This window comes from Meriones unguiculatus, chromosome 4 (assembly GCF_030254825.1).
Source record: "Meriones unguiculatus strain TT.TT164.6M chromosome 4, Bangor_MerUng_6.1, whole genome shotgun sequence".
Taxonomy (NCBI): Eukaryota; Metazoa; Chordata; class Mammalia; order Rodentia; family Muridae; genus Meriones; species Meriones unguiculatus.
In genome coordinates, this window is record NC_083352.1 from 125966593 (window position 1) to 125984447 (window position 17855).

A 17855-nucleotide genomic window follows, 5' to 3' on the forward strand; every position below is an offset into this window, starting at 1 on the left:
TAAAAAGCACAGACTCTAGAACGGGGTGTGGCGGTGCGTGTCTAGAGGGCAGCCCTCAGGAGGCAGAGGCAGAAGGATTGCCTGGGTTAAACGCTGAGACCCCCATCTCAACCTCCCCCCTTCCGAAACACAGCCACCCCCAAATAACACACCCACGGGAAAACGCTCTAGTGCACTCAGTGGAATGCAGACCCCACTGGGAAGTTCTCAGGAGGTGGTAAGGGGCCACAGACACGCAGCTTTGGGTCCTCGATGTTCCTGGTGGGGCCACAGAGCCAGGTATTTAATGACAGGTAATTAACAGCAGCAATCAAAGGTCCTGAGACCCAACTGGGAAGGATTCAGCCAGGCCAGCACGAGGGTGAACAGTCACTCATTTTGGCAATTCCAAAAGGTGAAGGGACAGGCGCAGCCTGTGAAGTGTCTGCATGGGAGTGAGAGTGGGGACTGGCCAGCATTCTGGTCCCTGGGCTTCTCTAGGGTCCAGCATGGAGGTCACCTGTACGCCTTTGAAGCCACTCATTGCCTCCCAATTGAGACAGGAATGGGTTTGAGAAGCACTTTCCCTGTCCAGCTTCCACCGTCCAGGTCCAGAGAAAAGCCTGACAGCTGGGCCCTTAGTGGTCCCACCAGGTAGCTGGTGCTGAGGCTGCGGGGTGCTGGAGTCCAGGAATCAGAGACCACCGTGTAACATAGCAGGATAGTCTCAGAAAGATGAAACAAAAAGGAGGCCATGTCCGGGTGGGCTAGGAGAATCGGGGTGGTGGAGCAAGATTGCTCCTCTACTGGAGACTGCCTTCACCCACAGAATCCTGGCCAGAGCACCCCACCGCACTCTGGGAGTTCATCTTTGTCTGCTGGGCTCTGGCACAGCTGGCCACCTGGAGAGGAGAAAGGAAAAGGGCCTTGGGGTAGAAGAACTATGCAGAAAAAGCAAAACTTTGCCTACACTGACTTTCACATGTTTGTGCTCCATTCAGCTGACCTGGTTAATTCCCTGACACACGCACGCATGCACGGCCAGCGCACCACCCCTAACATTTTGCTTAGGGAATATCCTGTTCATGGGAAATTTATGGCAGGAACCAGAGGTCCTCTAGGACTAGTTGGTGGCATATATAGAAAACAGAAACCAGGAAGGGTTGTGCTGGGAGGATTCAGGAAGACCCTCTTCCGCCTCCCCTGGAAATCTGTAGCTCAGTGGGGTTACCCATGAGACACAGGCAGGGTGCAGCGGGTTTTCCAGTAGGGCGCAGCGGGGTCCTGAAAAAGCCTGGCCAGGACCAGGCCATGAACTCACAAAGCCTCAGGGCCCTGGTAGAGCGTAGCACCGGCCCATAAGCTGGGACCTTGGACAATCCACGTGGCCTCAAGGCTAAGTGTAGTGTTCCCCAATATAAAGGAGGACCTTTCCACAGACTCTTGGCATTACCTAACATTGGGCTGCCACTACCTGTGACCTCCTCATCCTTCTGGGAGCCTCTTCTCTCACCCCACAGAGAAATTAGAAGGCACCCCCTCTTGTAATTCTCACCCCAAAACGGCTAACCTCAGCACCTCGGGAGCCTTCTTTTCAGGGCCCTCCTATAGGGATGCCTCTTGCTCAGGCATCACAAACATTCGGAAATGAGCTTCTCTGAAGAGGGTTTTAAAACTTATCCCTGAGCCACAAGCAACCCAGCTGCACACCAGGCCACTGTCAGCACAAACACCCAAGTCACCTCCAGCTCCTCCTCTCCTGAAACAGTTAGAAGCGTCCTCTGGTTAACTACTCCCAGCCTCTTTAGTCTTCATTTCATCTGGCCTCTGTCCCTCCAGCTCATAATGCCATTAGCTGCCAAGTTCAAAGGAGAAGGCATTCCAGCCTTCACCAGGGTGGTCCAGCACCTGGTGAATCCATCTTACGCCAAACATTCTCACTGGCTCTCCAGGGTCCTTTCTAGCGATGAGATGGTCCCAGGCTGCCCCTCTTCAGAGGCCGTCACCTCATTGTCCAAGTGCTGTAGTCCCCTCCTCATCCTGGCCCTCTCTCTCCTCTCCAACCTTATTTCTTTCAGTTTCTGAATGCTTCCTCTCATCTCACCATAAGAGTCTCCCACTCGATCTTCCCTCTACGTTGCTTGCTCCCTCACCTTCTCTGGCTGCTCCCATCATCCTCTGCTTAGCCACTTCTTCCTGGGGACAGCTTTTCCTTGGTGCACCCATTGGCTTAACTCGCTGCCTTCCTGGGCGATCCTAGAAGGAGCCTGCCATCTCCTCCTGCCATACCATGATCTGCCTGAGGGCGGCGACATCTAGCACAGCGCCCTGCACGAAGCTGGCGTGTTTTGAATGGGTGGCGGCACGGCCTGTCCCTTAAACTTTGCATCCTGGTGTTCACAGCAGGCTGTCCCAGAGGCACCCTACCTCCATCCACCTCTCCATCCACCAGGACACGCACGACCTTGGTTGGCTTCAACCCTTCTGCTGCCTTAGCATCCGCAGATAAAACTTGGCCTTCAAGGACAATCATGATCTGCCCCTAACTGTCTCTCCTTCCTTAATTTCTCTTCTCCTCTCCCCTCATAGATTCCATACCTGTACATTTCCTCCTTCCTACAATGCATCTGCAACCCCTAAACCAACACTTGCATTGCAAGCCGAAGGGACAGAAGTCAGATGGGACCGAGACTGGGGGAGCTGGGAAGGAGGAGTTAGTGGCAGGGACACTGTCTAGTTCTGCTTGGGAGAAGGGAGATGTGTGTTCAGGTGGTGACAGAGACTTGATGTGCCATTGGTCTTTCGAGGCTCAGGGGAAAGGTGTGAGCAAGTTTTTAAATGTTTCTGCAAAGCAGCCAGTTTCAGATAAGTGCTTAATGGGGGAAAGCAGGTTGGTTGGCTTTTATTCTGGTGGTGCTGGGAGATTGAAACCAGGCCCCTGGGCATGGAGGGCATGGCTGTTATCACTGAGCTGCATATACCCAACCCCAGCTCTTGACAGGAAGTTTAAATACTAGAAGTTAAGAGCAAATAAGAAACACTGCCTTCACTTTGGTTCTATTGCAAAACCGCATTTTAAATAGACATGCTTTTTCTGCCCCTGTGTGTCTGTTCAGATGTGCCTGTATGTGTGCATGTGTATGGCCCTGTGCATGTGTTGCGCTATTATTTCTGATGCAGGAAGGCATGTCAGACCTCCCCGGGAGGATCTGGACTAGGCGGGCGTTTGCAGGAGCTAACACTGGCTAACAGAGCCACGGTTTATCTGCAGCAGTACTCTAAACAGGGCAGCCCAAAGCAAGGGTGTGGAGTGTGGTGAGAACAGCGAGACCCTCACGGGAACCTAGCAGAGATCCAGACAACAAAACAGCCTTGAGCAAGAGAACCAGCTACGCACACACGCTCAGACACACATGGCCAGCAGTTTCAGGCCCAGGCTGCCCACCGTTTCCTGAATGCAACCATGTCCTTCCACAAGCAGCAGGACTTTGCCAGGGCTGATCCAGGAACGTCACTCTACCTCACAGCCTTCTACTCTCCCTTAAAGTCCCGCTCAGTTCATCTGACAGATGCTGGCTGAGCAACTGCTGGTGCCGGGCACTGCCTAGTCCCTGGAGCCACAGCGGTGAACAAAACTAGGCTCACCCTCATCATGGTACCCTCTGCCCTGAGCCCAAATTGTCTTTGCGTTAGAGTATCCTCCATACAATGAGTAAATGTTACGAATAGGCTGTGGCGGTGTGCCAGTGCCCGTGCTAAGTTCTTTGTGCACATTCGGGGCTGGTTATGGGCATTTCCGGTACTGTTCTCTTCTGCAGTAAGAGCTGAAAGCACCACCTCCGTCCATCGATCAGGAGCGATGTGGCCCCAGGGTTCTGCGTTCAGCAAATCTGCTGCTATTTTATATCTTGTCAGCTCACTCCCTCTTTTTTTTTTAAAAAAAACCAAGAAATCTTTTCCTCATCCAGAATGAATATGCAAAGCACTGAACAAGGCATTCTAGGGACTAGCAGCCATCTGTCTTCAATACATCTACTCTCATCACTTTATTATTTCCATCAGCCACAAGCCGGAGGCTCCTTGAGAGCAAGGATTGTTCCATCTTGGGCTCCATCTAACTCCCAACTCTAGTCAATACAGTTCTCAAAGAATACAGGATCTCGGAAGGGATGAAATAAAGAAAGGGGAGGAAAAGGATGCGAGGTGTCCAGAGGTCCTTCACCGCTCTCATGGCTCCAGCCCCATCCAGGCCGTTCATCTTCAAGTCCCCCCCTCATCCTCAGGCCTGGCTGTGCACAGGGCAGGCACCTGGAAGGTTCTGACAAGGAGGAGCCCTCCAACCAGAAGACCCGGCTCCTCTGTGCCTGCAACAAGAGTATGGACTTCTGGGACATGCGAGAGTGCAGCCAACTGGACCCAGGTACCCGCCTCCCTGCCCTTGAACTCCACATGGGTAAATAGTATTTGAAAAGCAGGAAACTGGACTTATGTAAGGATGGACAGTGGGCTGTGGTCACTCTCTCTGGGGTTAGCTCTGTTGTGAGGCTTCTCTTGGGGCCCATCCTTGCTTGATATGCTTACTGGGCTTCAAGCTTTCTATGACAAGGAGAGCCTTTCCCAGGAGCCCCCAAGGAAAGCCAGTGAGCCAGCCTGCAGGACAGACCAGGTCAGTGTGTCCTTTCAACCCCTCAGCCCGGCCAGCTCAGTGAAATGTCAGCCAAGACTGAAAGCAGCCCCAGCCTCTCTAGCTATCACCTCATCCCCCTGTCTCTTGTGCCCTCTGTTCCAGCTCTCCACCGTGCTCAGTTTCATCCTTCCTTCCCCTCCATCAGCCTGGCTCTCTGTCTGTCCCCATAACCTGCCTTGCCTTCAGTTCATTTGCCTCAAGCCTATTTGCTCCACACCCACTCCTCCCCAACACCCAGAGGTCCACAGTGCCCCACTTGCCTTCCAGACCCAGATCCCTCACTGGTCCCTCTTCCATGTCTGCTTGCCTCCTCCTTGCTGTCTCTTAACCGTCATCCCTGTGAATGCCGCTGATGCGGGCCTGTGTGGTGCAGCGGCGTGCTGCTGTGGGTGGCACCTGAGGGCGTGTTCTCTCAAAGTCTGTGCTGGGTAGCTCGTTGGCAGCCCAACCAGAGAGCAAGCGCACCTATCAGCTGCTGGACACGCAGCGCTTCCTCCTGGGCAAGGGCCCATAGTGTGTCCCGGGGACACGGGCACAGTGGCCTGGACAGTGGAAAGTGAGCACTTGCGATTGTGGACCCGGGACAGTGGGCTCGAAGTGAGCTCCACTTGGAAACAAGACGCCACACAGAGGCACCAAGGACGAGAAAGAAAATGGGTATCAGGTCTGGTAACAGGTTCCTTTTAGGCCTGTAGGGAGCGTAGGCAGAGGCAGCTTTGGTCCTGGGAGGTGGAAGGAGCGCACAGGACTTGGACACGTGTTTAAAGTGGGCATCAGGACACTGGGCACAAAACAGGCATCGGTGAGTAGCAGTGGGCAAAGGATTGGGCACAAAGACACGAAGCGATCATAGGAGTAGGAGGCAAAGGACACAGACCCTGGAGCTTGGAGGAGACAGGCCTGGAGAAGGTAGGAGAAGGACCCAGAAGTGGGCGTAGGGCACAAGGGATGTGGCATGGGATATGAGCACAAAATGGGCACCGGGTAGGATGCAAAGTTCTTGGCCCTGCTTTTATAGTTTCTGTGCCAGTAGAACTGCAGGCCAACCTATAAGATGGCCACCCGGAACCTGAATACCAGATCAGCCTGTGCTTTGGTGAGGACCATCCAGGCCCGCTAGACTGGGAGAGGCTTGCGGCTCATGTGAGTCACTCCTCCTCTCCTACGCCTTCCAATGGCTTCTCACTGATCCTTCCTAGTCCCAACTTGCCCTAGTCCCAGCCCCCCTCTCCCACTCTGTACAACTCTCGGGTCTTTGTGACTCAAACTGAGCATGACTTCCACCCAGAATGTGGGAGGAGGACTGCCTTGCTGCCCGGTACCGCCACAGGGGAAGCCAGTCTTTGCTCAGCAGCTCCTCCCGCCCTGGAAGCGCCTGTACCTGGAGGCCTCACAGGACCCCTGCCCAGCATCCTCCGTAGCACCCCCACCTTCTGGCATAGCAGCGTGACACGGAATGACACCTTCTGACACAGCCCTAAACTGGCTGCTTCCCCTCTCACATCTGCTAAAAGCAGTGCACCACGGGGGGCCTCAACCTCGCCCTCCCTGAACCGGTGCAGATCTCTGCCCACGTCAGTGGTCCAACACTTCCACTGCTCACTCCTTGGAGCTGGCCTGACCCTGCCAGAAAGCTCTTCCACTTCGCTTTGAAGCCCTTCTTCCTGGCGATTACACCCTAAGAGCTGTTCAGAGGTGGACCAGCCTAGAGCAGAGAGCCCTACCACCCAGCCGCTCTGGGTTTCAGGCCCTCTGTCCTACCTATCATTTCTGTTTCTGGGGGAGCAGTGGGGAAGTGGCATCTCAAAACAACACTTGGCCGGAGTCCTGGGCTTTGGGTGCCACTAGTTAAAGCACCAGTACCCAGAGGACTCTGTCTTTGGAGAAAGGCACACAGCTCTAAGGCAGACTCCATGACCAGAGGCCACCTTCTACCCCAAGGCCTGCTGACCTTTACAGACTGCTAGAGGGAACTCAAGAGGACTGAGAGGAGATCCTTGAACAGGCAATCTACCATCTCTGTCCTCCCCCTGGCTTGTGAGTTGGGTAGCCCCCCCCCCTTATCTGGACTTATTTATAGGATCCTTATTTTGGATGCCAACATAATAAATCTCTTTAAAATAAATCTCTTTTAATAACATGTCAGTAAGTCTCCCTTCCTTTCCTTTCTCTTTCTTTCTCTCTTCCTTTCTTTCTGTGCTAGGAATCAAACTCTGGGCCTTGTATATGCTCAGCATATCCTCTACCACTGAACTACACCCCCAGCCCATACGTCAATCTGTATGGAGAAAGTGATATGATTTGACAAAGGACAGAAGTTCACTGGGTTTTTTCCCCAGTCATTCCGGGAATGTTTCTTGCCTTGCTAACTGTTTCAGTGCCCTGTGCTGGATGCGGGGGACAGAGCAAAACAACATGGTCTTTACGCTCTTGGGGTTCACAGCCTGTTTCCAGCTGGGGTCCTATGACTGTCCCCACTCCTGACCTTCACAAACGGGGTGACTGGGGATGTGCACCAAAAGGGCTGACTTTGTCCTGGCCTTTGCTGTACCCCAGCTCCAGGCTGAGGTTAGGAGAGCACGAATTCACAGAATTCGTGTCCAGACACACGCACACACGCACACACACACACACACACACACATGCCAGGCTCTCCCAGGACACCGTCTCCTAAGGGATCCTGTTGTGTCCTCAGCACAGTGTGGACACGGACAACTTAGCAGTTGCGTTGTAGAGATCGGAAGCTGAGGGCTCTGTCCAGATGGCTGTCCTACCCACACCAATCACTAGAGGGCGCCAGGGCTCAGGGGAACTGACTTGAGCAAAGTCCTCAAGGGTCCTGAAGTCCTCCAAAATCTACTAGCCAGGCCCGGAATAGTGCGGCCAGGAGGGCTCCGGAGTATGGGAAGGAAGCTGCAGAGGAGGGAGGAGGAAAAGCCAGAACTAGGGTACGTGAGAAGACACTGTAGCTTTTCTCACTTCTCAGGGACTCTGCTTAGATTCTCTCCTTGTTCTCCCCTGCTCTACCTTGGGCCATACCTGTGTCCCTGAAGTTCTGTCTGTCTGTCTGTCTGTCTGTCTGTCTGTCTACTTCATTATTTTCCTGTGCTGTGGCTGGCACTCTCTCCGTATGCTTACTGTCTCTCTCCTTCTACATGTGTGCATGTGTGTGTGTGTGTCTGTCTGTCTGTCGTCTGACTGCCTACCTGCCCCTGTCTAACTCAATTTCAGGGCCTGTCCCTGCCCTCCCACCCCTTCGTCCTGCAGCTGCTCACAGCTTCCGACTGCTGGCCTCCCTTGCCCGCCTCCTTAGACTTGACAAGGGCGGTGAGAGAGGAGGGAAGGGCAGCCTGGTGGGCCCACCTCTTTTTGCCTTTCTAGGCTGGGAGGCTGGGCCAGTAGGTCTTTTAACAGGCTGGGCAGCCCTTGCAGATCACCAGCCCCGAATGCCGAATGCCGTGCCTGGCTCTGGGGTCCAGCAGCACCGCCAGCATGCAGCAGCAACCAGCGCCGGGACCCTTGGCTCCTTCCGCAGAGCCCACCAAGCCCCCTTACAGCTACATAGCCCTGATTGCCATGGCTATCCAGAGTTCGCCAGGTCAGCGGGCCACCCTCAGCGGCATCTACCGCTACATCATGAGCCGCTTCGCCTTCTACCGGCACAACCGGCCGGGCTGGCAAAACAGCATCCGCCATAACCTGTCTCTCAACGAGTGCTTCGTCAAGGTGCCCCGTGACGACCGAAAGCCAGGCAAGGGCAGCTACTGGACCCTGGATCCCGAGTGCCACGACATGTTCCAGCACGGCAGCTTCCTCCGCCGCCGCAGGCGCTTCACCAAGCGCACAGGTGCCCAGGGTATGAAGGGCCCTGGCAAGGCAGACCACAGGCCCCTTAGAGCCAGCAGCCCGGACCCAGGAGCACCCAGCACTGCAGCTGGCAGGCTGTGCCCGTTCCCACCAGAGGTGCCAAACCCTAAGGGCTCAAGTTTTGGGGGTCTGATGGGGTCTTTGCCAGCCAGCATGCGCCCGGCAACCAGTGACGCCAGACCCCAGTTGCCTATGGGATCCAAAGAGATGTGCTCGCCCAAGTCTGCAGGCCCAAGGGAGCTCTCCGAAGCCACCTCACCCTCCCCGTGCCCGGCATTCGGCTTTTCCGCTGCCTTCTCTGAAGCTGAGAGTCTCGGCAAGGGCCCCACACCCGGCGTGGCTCCTGAGGCTACCTCAAGCAGCTACCAGTGCCGGATGCAAACGCTGAATTTCTGTATGGGGACTGACCCAGGCATTGAACACCTCTTGGCCTCTGCAGTCCCCACCCCTACACCCTCGACTCCTTCAGCCTCTCACCGGGCCCCACTGCCCCTGCCAGCTGACTCCAAGGAACCCTGGGTGGCTGGGAGCTTCCCTGTCCAGGGAGGTTCCGGCTATCCCCTAGGGCTACCCCCATGTCTTTACCGGACACCGGGAATGTTCTTCTTCGAGTGACTGCCTGCAGCAGCCCCTCTGTAGGGCCTCTGCTATTCTCTTCAGACTCAGGCTGGCTGTAGGACCTAGGGTACTCTGCAAGGACCCAGCCCTGGCAGGCCAAGGACTGAAGATCAGAAGGCGGAAGTGAGCGATCAGCCAGGTCCCGGGGGGCCTCCTGACAAACTTGGGATGAGGGGAAATGGGGCCCGAGAGATGTCGTCTGTGCTTCTCAGGGCTAATAAAGCCAGTGTGGTGATGACGGTCTGCCTGCTGTATGACTGGGGCTAAGGGCCAGGATGCTGGGTTCTGTGAGGGGCACTACAGTAGGGGTGGGAGCTGCCTGGAAAGATCCCGCTTGAGGCTTTATCCTGCTGGGGACTTTCTTGGGGAGTTTCCCAGGAAGGGAAAGTAGGGCATGAGGGCAGGCGGAGGGAGATGCAGCCAAGATCCACAGAGTATGGGAAAGCCGAGCTGGCCTATGAGGCTGCTTCCCACCCACGGCTGTAGCTGGAATCTCTCCTTATGCAGCCTCGTCATGCCCGCTGCCATGCCCTCCCGGGCTTGCTTCTGTCATCTCATCTGGGTCCTATGGATTATCAGTCCCATTTACAATGGGGGAAACTGAGGCTCAGCGCTCAAGCCACCTCCAGGGGATGTTCAAAAGAGCAGCAGAGAGCCAAGGGTCCACAGGTCTGAGGGAAGGCGTGGAGTAGAGAGCTGGCTCCAGGCGCAGAGGAGGCCCCAGAGGAGGAGGGGCCCTCTGAACTCCAGAGCTGATAAGTTACCCTTCAGCCTGTGCAACCGGGGATCCAAGGTCTAGAGGCAGCGCCTGTCTTCATTTGAACTCCCCACAGTAATGAGACCTCTGCTGGGTCCCTGGGTGAGATCTGATGACTTTTTGCACCAAAACTGTATTACATTTATTTGTGACTGTGTGTGTGTATGCACAGGAGGGTCAGAGACACTTGTAGGAGCTGGTTCTCCCTTCCACCATGTGGGTCCTAGGGATTGAACTCAGGGGCCTTTACCCACTTAAGCCACCTCACCCCTCGGGTGACTCTTTGTGGACACATTTCTTTGAGGGAAGGGCAGGGACCCATGGCTGCCCTAGGTACTGAGCAGAGAGAGCCGAGCTCCAAGCTTTGCCCTGCTCTAACTGTTCTCCTGGGTAGAATAGGGTATGTGGCAGTTTGCTCGACACTCACCAGAGGAACAGACAGGGACCCGAGACCTCACTATCACCCCCAACACCGCCAGGAACAGAAGCAAAAGGCTTCCTGTACCTTGGGCTCCTCTAATGGGGTGAGGCAGAAGGGCCAAGGTGTTGGTGTGCCCCCATTTTAGTCTTCATTAGAGAGCCCAGGAGGCCTTTTGTCCCATGAAATGGCACCGAGTGGCTGTCCTTCCCTAGGCAGGTTGCCTAGTCTCTGCCATAAGCCATTCCCTGGGCAGCTTCTCTGACTTCAGCCTCTGCCTCTGCTGCTCCCTCCTCCCTTTGCGTGTCCCCTGGGGCTTTGGAGGAAGCAAGCTGGCTGGCCTGACTGAACTGTCTGGTTCCCACAGACTCCAGAACTGAGGTGGAGCAGGGACCTGAAGGGCCAAGCTTGCTGTGGCCGGAAGCGGGTGGGAAAATGCCTGACCAGCTGGGGGAGGTGAACTCCCCCTCCTCCCCTCCCACATCCCCCTCCCTATTCTGCCTGCTGCACCCCAGCCAGCAAAACAGTGGGTTGTTGGGAGGAAAGGCAGCAGGGTCCTGTGTGGTGAGGGGTGCAGGTTCACGGAGGAAGGGGACCCTTGTGTGATGTGGGGGTCAGCATGTGGGGTGTGTGGGCGGGTGCTGGGGAGAGTTACAGGACAGAGTCACTAGTCGGGATTCTTTCTGGGCTGGGTCAGGGAAAGAGGCCTCTGTTGGGCACTGTTCCTTGCTTTGCATTCCTCTGGAGCCCTGGTGACCCCAAGTCCCTTCTCAGCCTGTATCCTAGCTGGGGATATCCCAGATGGGAAGCTAGCAGTGCTAGGAAAAGCTCCCGGCTCCCAAGCATGTTCAGCCTCCAAGCCCCATGTCTGGGTTCCAATGTCCTCAAGATGAGCCTGGGATTCTGCCAGGAAGGCTCTTGCCTCCGTTCCTTCCTGGGCATGGGCTGGGGTAATGAAATGCAGGTTCCTCTTTCTTCCTTAGGAGAGAACTGCCCATGCCACCGTGCCACCATGCCACCATACCACGGACTTCCACCCAAGAGAGTAGCTAGCTCATAGAGTCTGTGAGCAGCCAGGCTGAGGCCTTGCTTGCCTGCGCTTCGGGAAGTATGCGGTAAGGAAGAAAAAAAAAAAAAGTCAAGTCAGCCAAATTCAGCTCTGGATACACCTTCCTCTACCCTTAACCCCCAAGACTTCTTGTTTGTCAAGAAAGTGGGGATGTCCCCAAGCAGGGTCTTGGTCTGGGCCTACCCCGGATACACTGTTCAATCTTGGGCCAGTCCGCTCCCTTTCCCCTCTCTGCCTTGGTTTCACGCCCTTCGTCCAGCAGACAGGAAGTGGGCAATTTGACACTGTATGTGACTCTCAGGGCTCTGGCCCAGGGGACAACCTGGAGGACACCCCATCCCTGGAGGCTTTTGGTCAGGAGGCCTAGACATCATGATCTCACAGTAGCCTCTGCTCAGCATGCAATGGCGACCTTCCCATTGGGCACCCTCCCCTTACATTCTCCCTGTGGCCAACACACACTTCTGCCTGTTGCCTGACTGCCCCTATTATGGGGAGTGGGATGTAGGGCCAGTGAGCGCCCCTCATCAGGTCAGACTAGACAACGTCTTGATACAGATGTTAAAGCCAAGGTCACACAGCAAGACCAAAAGAGCTGTCTCCTTAACCCACCCATACAATGCTTAGTTCAGGAATGTGGTATCCAACAGCCTTGGGGACTCCTTCAGTGAAAGCTCCTCTGTGTCCAGCTCCAGTTCGGAGACCATTTTCTCCTCCTGTGGAAATTACAGCAGAAAGGGTGCTGAGACGAAATCAAATCCTAACATGGTAGGATCTGTGTTGAGGAATATTCCAGAGTTCTTAATCACGGCAGCTCAGATTCTTGGAACGCATACTTGACAGAGTATCTTCCGACCCTCTCACATTGTGTGAGTTCCAGGAAGCAGGAAGGGCCTGTTCCAACAAAACACAGCGACCCCGTCAGACTGCCATTACCTGCTGGCATTTGGTCTGCCTCTCCAAGGTCACAGTGCCCATCTGGCATCAGAGGGGCATAGACAGGGTCCCCGCCACACCCCAAGGGCCCACCTCACAGGCTCTTCCACGGGGCTTATCTTGGTCCTGTCTCCCTCCCACCCACCCGCTGCTTCCTTCCCAGCTGAAGGCATTCCCTGAGTGAGCTGCAAGTTACTCAAACCTTCCCACACCCCCAGACAGCATTTGGCTGGGGAGAGACCCTCTCCCCCGGAGGGCGGCTTCCTGCGGCTGCCACAGTGATGAGAAAGCAGGGGGAGGTTGTGTTGGCCTGGTACAATCTGCCTGTTGGGAGTGCAGGAACCCAGGAATCCAGGCCTCAGCCCAATGTCCTTCCCCTGTCCAAGCTCCCATCACCCATAAGCCAGGCTGCCAGAGGCCAGCCTGCCTTCAGAGCTGTCCTAGCTGTGTGGCCTGGGGAAGCCACTTCCTCTCACTATTTTCTTCAGAATGAGACAACATTCACCCACACAGGGCTGGTGTGAGGATTCTCTAAGTTAGCGTTTGCAAAGTACTTAGGGCAGGGCCTGGCACTCAGAATTGCAACATAAATGATAGTTAAGTGAAATAAATCCACACTGAGGGTCTAGTGTGTCCCCTCACCATGATGTATCTCCTGCCAAGGCACTGTCTAGCTGCTATGGAAGAAGGGGGCACAGTGTAGAAAAAGGACTAAATGATGCTATGGGCTTAGAGTTCAGTTCTTCTGTGTGGACTTGCTCGCTGAGTCTCAGTCTCCTCCTCTATAAAATGGGGATGCTGTTTTTGATGACCAGGACTGGCATGTGGGAAGCCCATCTACATCCCTATGTATCATTTGGTCAATAAAGATGAAATAAGAATAAAAAATATCCCCACTGGAGGTCCCCACACTCCCAGCCTTGTTCTCTCAGCTGAATCATTCGAGTACACACAAACAGACAGATACACACAGAACTGTATGTAACCTAGAGGCTCCCCTGAGCTGCCTGAGCCTCTGTCCCCAGCCTGCTGGTAAATGGGTGGGTGACTCAGGAAGGCAGTTGGTGGGCAGAAGGAAATGGCTCTGGAGCTAAAAACAGACCAGAGGTCCCGTTAGTCACCCCGTCAGCCAGGAAGGCCGGGGTGCCCCCAGATCACTTTCCTCCAGGTCAGACCACAGTTGCCCAGTGTCGATTAGGCACACGGGAGAGCAGCTGGTCCTTTCTCCCTGCTGGCAGCTGGCTCAGGTGAGCGTCTCCACTTACAGGCCTCTGTGCTTGCGGCCTGCTCTTTGAGGGGGGTCCCTTCTCCACAGGGTGGCTTTCTCCATACAGTTCCTGTCGCTGGCCAACATCACCCCAATGTAGCCCCAAAGCCCGAGTCCAGTCAACTGTCCTGCATGTTTCCTCTCCTGCAGCTTCATGCTGCCTTCCTGAGGCCCCAACTGTGAGGTGCTCACAGTTGCAGGGTCTACACCTGTGTATCTTCACCTTCGCACACAGGTTTTAGGGCAAGCGCTGTGTTTGCCCTGTTCATTTTTCCTCCTCTCAACCTCAGTAGGGATGTGGTGAATGTTTACAAGTGAATGGTGCCTTGGTTACACACTCATCTTTCACAAGGCGTTGTCTCAAAGAACCCCAGGGACCCTCTGCCTCACTCAGCACCCTCCGGGGGCTTATGGGCAAGAGCATACTTTCATGACCTCACTGACTCAGAGCAGCTTTGACGCCTGGAAAGCCCTCTGCCACTATCCACAGGGCTGTCTCCTCATCCCAGCTTCCATCAGGCATCCCCAGATAAGAAGCCCCTGATCACTGACCCTTCCTCCCCCAGCCAGAGCTGGCTATGGTCAGTGTGTTTTACCCACTAGAAGAAGCCTCCTGAGACTTTGTCTATTCACTGCTGTCCCTGCAACTGGAAGAACACAGCAGGGGTTCCTGAAATAGTCAAACACAGCTCAGGATCCTGCACCAGGCTCTGCCTGGGCATCGGATGTGACTTTGGCGAAGCCCTGGGGAAGCAGGTATTGTCATCCCATTTTACAGACAGGAGCCCGCCCCGTGCACTCAGGTGTCTGAGTTCTTTGGCTCCACCCGCTCTGTCTCTGCCAAAGCCACTGCACACAGCTGCCTCTGCTCTCCCATTGATTCACCTGCCTGGCAGCAGATAGCTATGAGTGCTTCCTCTGCTCAAAACTCTCCCTTGGCTCCTTGAGACCCTCAGTCAGCCTGACTAGTTCCCCCGATCATGTCCTTCAACATACACAAGACCTTACTAGAACACACTCAGGCTAGCTTATTTTCTGGCTTTTTGCACTCTCTTTGGCCCACCACTCTCGCCCCGCTATCCCACAAAGATCTGTTCCTTATGTGCCCTCACCTAGAGAGCTATTCCTGGAGAGATTAGACTTCAGGTTGGTAACTCTTCCCTGTGCCCACGGTTTCCTGAGTTTTCTTCCAGCTTCTCCCAGGCCCACCCTGGGACCTACCTCTGTGGTCCCAGAGGCTGTGGGCCTCCCTGGAAACTGGTCTAGGGAAACTTTACCCACACTGCCCGACTCACATCCTAAGTTCACTGGGCAACCCTGCGCCTCAGTTTCCGTAGCTATGAAATGCTACATGGCTAACACATGGATTTTCACAAGACAGTGTTGGGGTTCAAGAAGTGCTTCCTGTCAGAGCAGGGAGGACAAGGCAGGTGTGGAGACAGCACGCCACCTCCCAGAACAACCCTGGAGGCCTTGCTCCCTCCCGGCAGCCAAGCAAGGGCTGCATCTTTTCCCACCACTGCCTAGTTGGGTTCAAGGTGGCCAGAGGAATTCAAGGCCACCAGACTCAGACAGGAAAAGGCAACGTCACAGTGCTGGTGTAATCCAAACCAGATGTGGCCTCGGTGGCTTCCAGACCCAGGGGGTGGTCACTGTGGACCTGGCCCAGGCCCAGAGGCAGGAAATGGCCTTGGAGCAACACTTTCTGGGATAGGCCCAGCTAGGAGGAGGGTCCATTGGAGGCTCTTAACCCTTCTTGGCCCAAAGGGGTGCGTAAGCCCAGCCCCAGGGAGGCACACATGCTGATAGCACAGGTGACAGCGCACACTGCAGGACGAGCCGTGCTCCCAGCTGTGAGGAGGGGGGTGCGGTATGCTCTTCCTAGAGCCCAGGAAAGCTCATAGCCTGAGGACAGCAGGGCTCTGGCTAGTCAGGTCTGGCAGTCCCTGTCAGCCGTGAACCCCTGCCTTCCTTAGTGAAGCTCTGGGGTACAGACTCCTCTCTCCCAGTGGCAGCCAGGGATAGAACTCTATGGAGAGCAATGGGGCTCAGGTCCCAGGCTCCAGAGAGGCAGCCCCAGCTCTGCAACAGGAGAAAGACTCCCGCTTTGCCCGAGTGTGCGCTGCAGGCTTTGGGAGATCAGAAAGTCCCTACGAAGCGACACATGCCTTTAGTCTCCGCACTTGGGAGGCAGAGGCAGGCATATTTCAGTGAGTGAGTTCCTGGACAGCCAGGGCTACATTGTGAAGCCCTGCCTTGGGGGCGAGGGGAGGGGGAAATTCCTATAAAACCCCATTCTCCCATCTATACTGTCCGGTCTACATTCTGTGCCTCCAGGGAACAGTGAGGCACAAACGTTTCTGGGAGAAGGGAGGCAGGGTAGATTTGGGGTTAGAGGGTGATCATCCCTACTCATGGTTCTCAGAGGGTTTCTTGCCCAGGACATACTTACTCGCTTGTGGCCTTGAGCAAGGCACCTTTCCTCTCTGAACCTGTTCCCTCCCCTGTAAAACACGGTAGATGAGCACCCCTCCTATCTCAACCATGATGACTCTAGGAGTTGCAGAAGAAGAGTGAAGGTTGTGATCCAGCTATAGAGGAGGAAACAAGAACCAGGTGTGGTGGTGCACACCTTTAATGCCAGCACTCAGGAGGCAGAGCCTGACGGATCTCTGTGAGTTCGAGGCCAGCCTGGTCTACAGAGCTAATTCCAGGACAGCCAGAACTACACAAAGAAACCCTATCTCAAAAAACAAACAAACCAACCAAGGCGGGGGAGAGTTTGTGCTTATAGTCAGGGTTCTAGCCCCAGCTGTTAAAGTCTTTGGTGAGGGGTCTTCCCTGTTGTGGCCTCAGTTTCCCCAGCTGGATCCAAGCGTTGGATCTCAGCTCAGGCTGAATCTGATTCTCTTCCCTCAGCTTAAGGAGTGACTCACTCATCATCTCATCATCGTCCTGTGTGGCCCGATGCTCAGCCAGGGCGGGGCCAGTGAGGCAAAGAGGACCACTCAGTGGAAACCCAGGCCCAGCTGGCGGAGGTCAGGTTGGGGTGGGGGTGGGGGCAGCAAGGTGCCAACGGGCGGTGGGGCAGCAGTGTGTGGTCCTGGGGGTCCCTGCTGTTAGCACATCCGCCGTTCACAGCCCAAACCAGGTCCTCGGAACGTTCCCTTCCCAGGGCTGCATGAACAGGGCAGGCAGGGGCCAGGTGCCCGGCTCTGCAGTCATGGAGGCAGGAGAAAGGATGTGTGACAGCACAGAGGTCTGTGGACACACCCAAGGCCAAAGCCAGGGGGAACAGGGCAGCGGCCAGAGCAGAAACGTTGCCTGGTCAGTGTGGGTACTGATCCTGCGTCCCTCCAGCCTCTAGAGGCTGCCTGAAATCAGCTTTTCCACCAGGCAAAGGGTTGGACACTTCCATGCTGGTCACTGCAGGTTGGGGCCGTGGTGCCTCTCTGTCACTCTGGCAGGCCAGCGCACGCGGAGCCAGCTGCCTCACTTGGGGCTCAGTCACCTCAGAGAATCTGCGCACTAGTATGACTCTGCTCTGCTTTCTCGGCTGCCCCTCAGGCAGATGCCTGCCTGGTGCCTGGATGAGGGGAGCGGGGAGCAGAAAGCAGAGCTCGCTGAAGCTGGACAGAGGCATGGCAGCCATGGGCTCTGTTAGCCTTCCCTGGATGCTCGGGGCTCGGCTCCCACCTTGTTCCATGTTGAGCTTACGGGAAGAGTTCTTTCCAAGCCCCAGGCCCAGCCTTACAGGCCAGGCTTCAAATTCCTTCCTCGCTCTGGGCCTCAGTTTCCTTGCCTACTAAACATGGATAAAGACACACACCCCTACCCCCATCCCGTCCCTGGGCTGTGTATAGTTCAAGGCCCTTGTCTCCATCTTACCATTGCTACATCATCATCCTCTCCTCTCCATGAGGTGGGTCTTACCCGTTTTAGCCCTGACTCAGTTTCCCTCTGTGAGATAGAAATCCTATCTTCCTTCTCCTCTCCCTCCTCCTAATGAGGGATAATGAACTAATCCACATTGTGCTAGACTAGAGTCTAGCACAAGTGACCCTGCACAGCTCTTGTGACACTCCCCTCCTTCCCCTTCCTAGGTGAGCAAGCTGAGAAAGCAAGGGAAGCCGCTTGAACACAGCTCATGTTTGGTAGCCTGGCTTCTGAGCCTGCTATCCGTGAACACCCCGCTACGCACACATGTGAGACCTCAGCGCCTGGCACAGAGTGGGTGCACGACTGGTGATCTCACAC

General features: G+C 55.3%; 1 protein-coding gene and 1 long non-coding RNA gene across 3 annotated transcripts; one reads left to right on the forward strand and one right to left on the reverse strand.

The window, feature by feature from the left end:
* Positions 1–255: 255 nt before the first annotated feature.
* On the reverse strand, positions 256–9251 carry LOC132653766 (uncharacterized). The gene is made up of 2 exons (XR_009591628.1): positions 9119–9251; positions 256–881 (listed from the first exon to the last, which is right to left on the reverse strand). It is a non-coding gene; the product is annotated as an uncharacterized LOC132653766 (long non-coding RNA).
* Foxs1 (forkhead box S1) lies at positions 4439–9389 on the forward strand. Of its 2 annotated transcripts, XM_060383063.1 has the most exons (3): positions 4439–4645; positions 5685–5809; positions 5955–9389. In XM_060383063.1, exon 3 carries the CDS (start codon positions 8120–8122, stop codon positions 9146–9148), a length of 1029 nt encoding a protein of 342 aa, XP_060239046.1. In that variant the 5' UTR covers positions 4439–4645; positions 5685–5809; positions 5955–8119; the 3' UTR covers positions 9149–9389. The 2 variants fall into 2 exon arrangements, with proteins under 2 accessions (XP_060239046.1, XP_021495396.1); XM_021639721.2 differs by lacking the exon at positions 5685–5809 and having other exon boundaries at positions 8048–9389.
* Positions 9390–17855: the final 8466 nt, after the last annotated feature.

What these genes read in the sequence shown, in the direction of transcription:
- Foxs1 (XM_060383063.1), top strand. Translation starts at nt 8,120, where the DNA reads ATGCCGTGCCTGGCTCTGGGGTCCAGCAGCACCGCCAGCATGCAGCAG.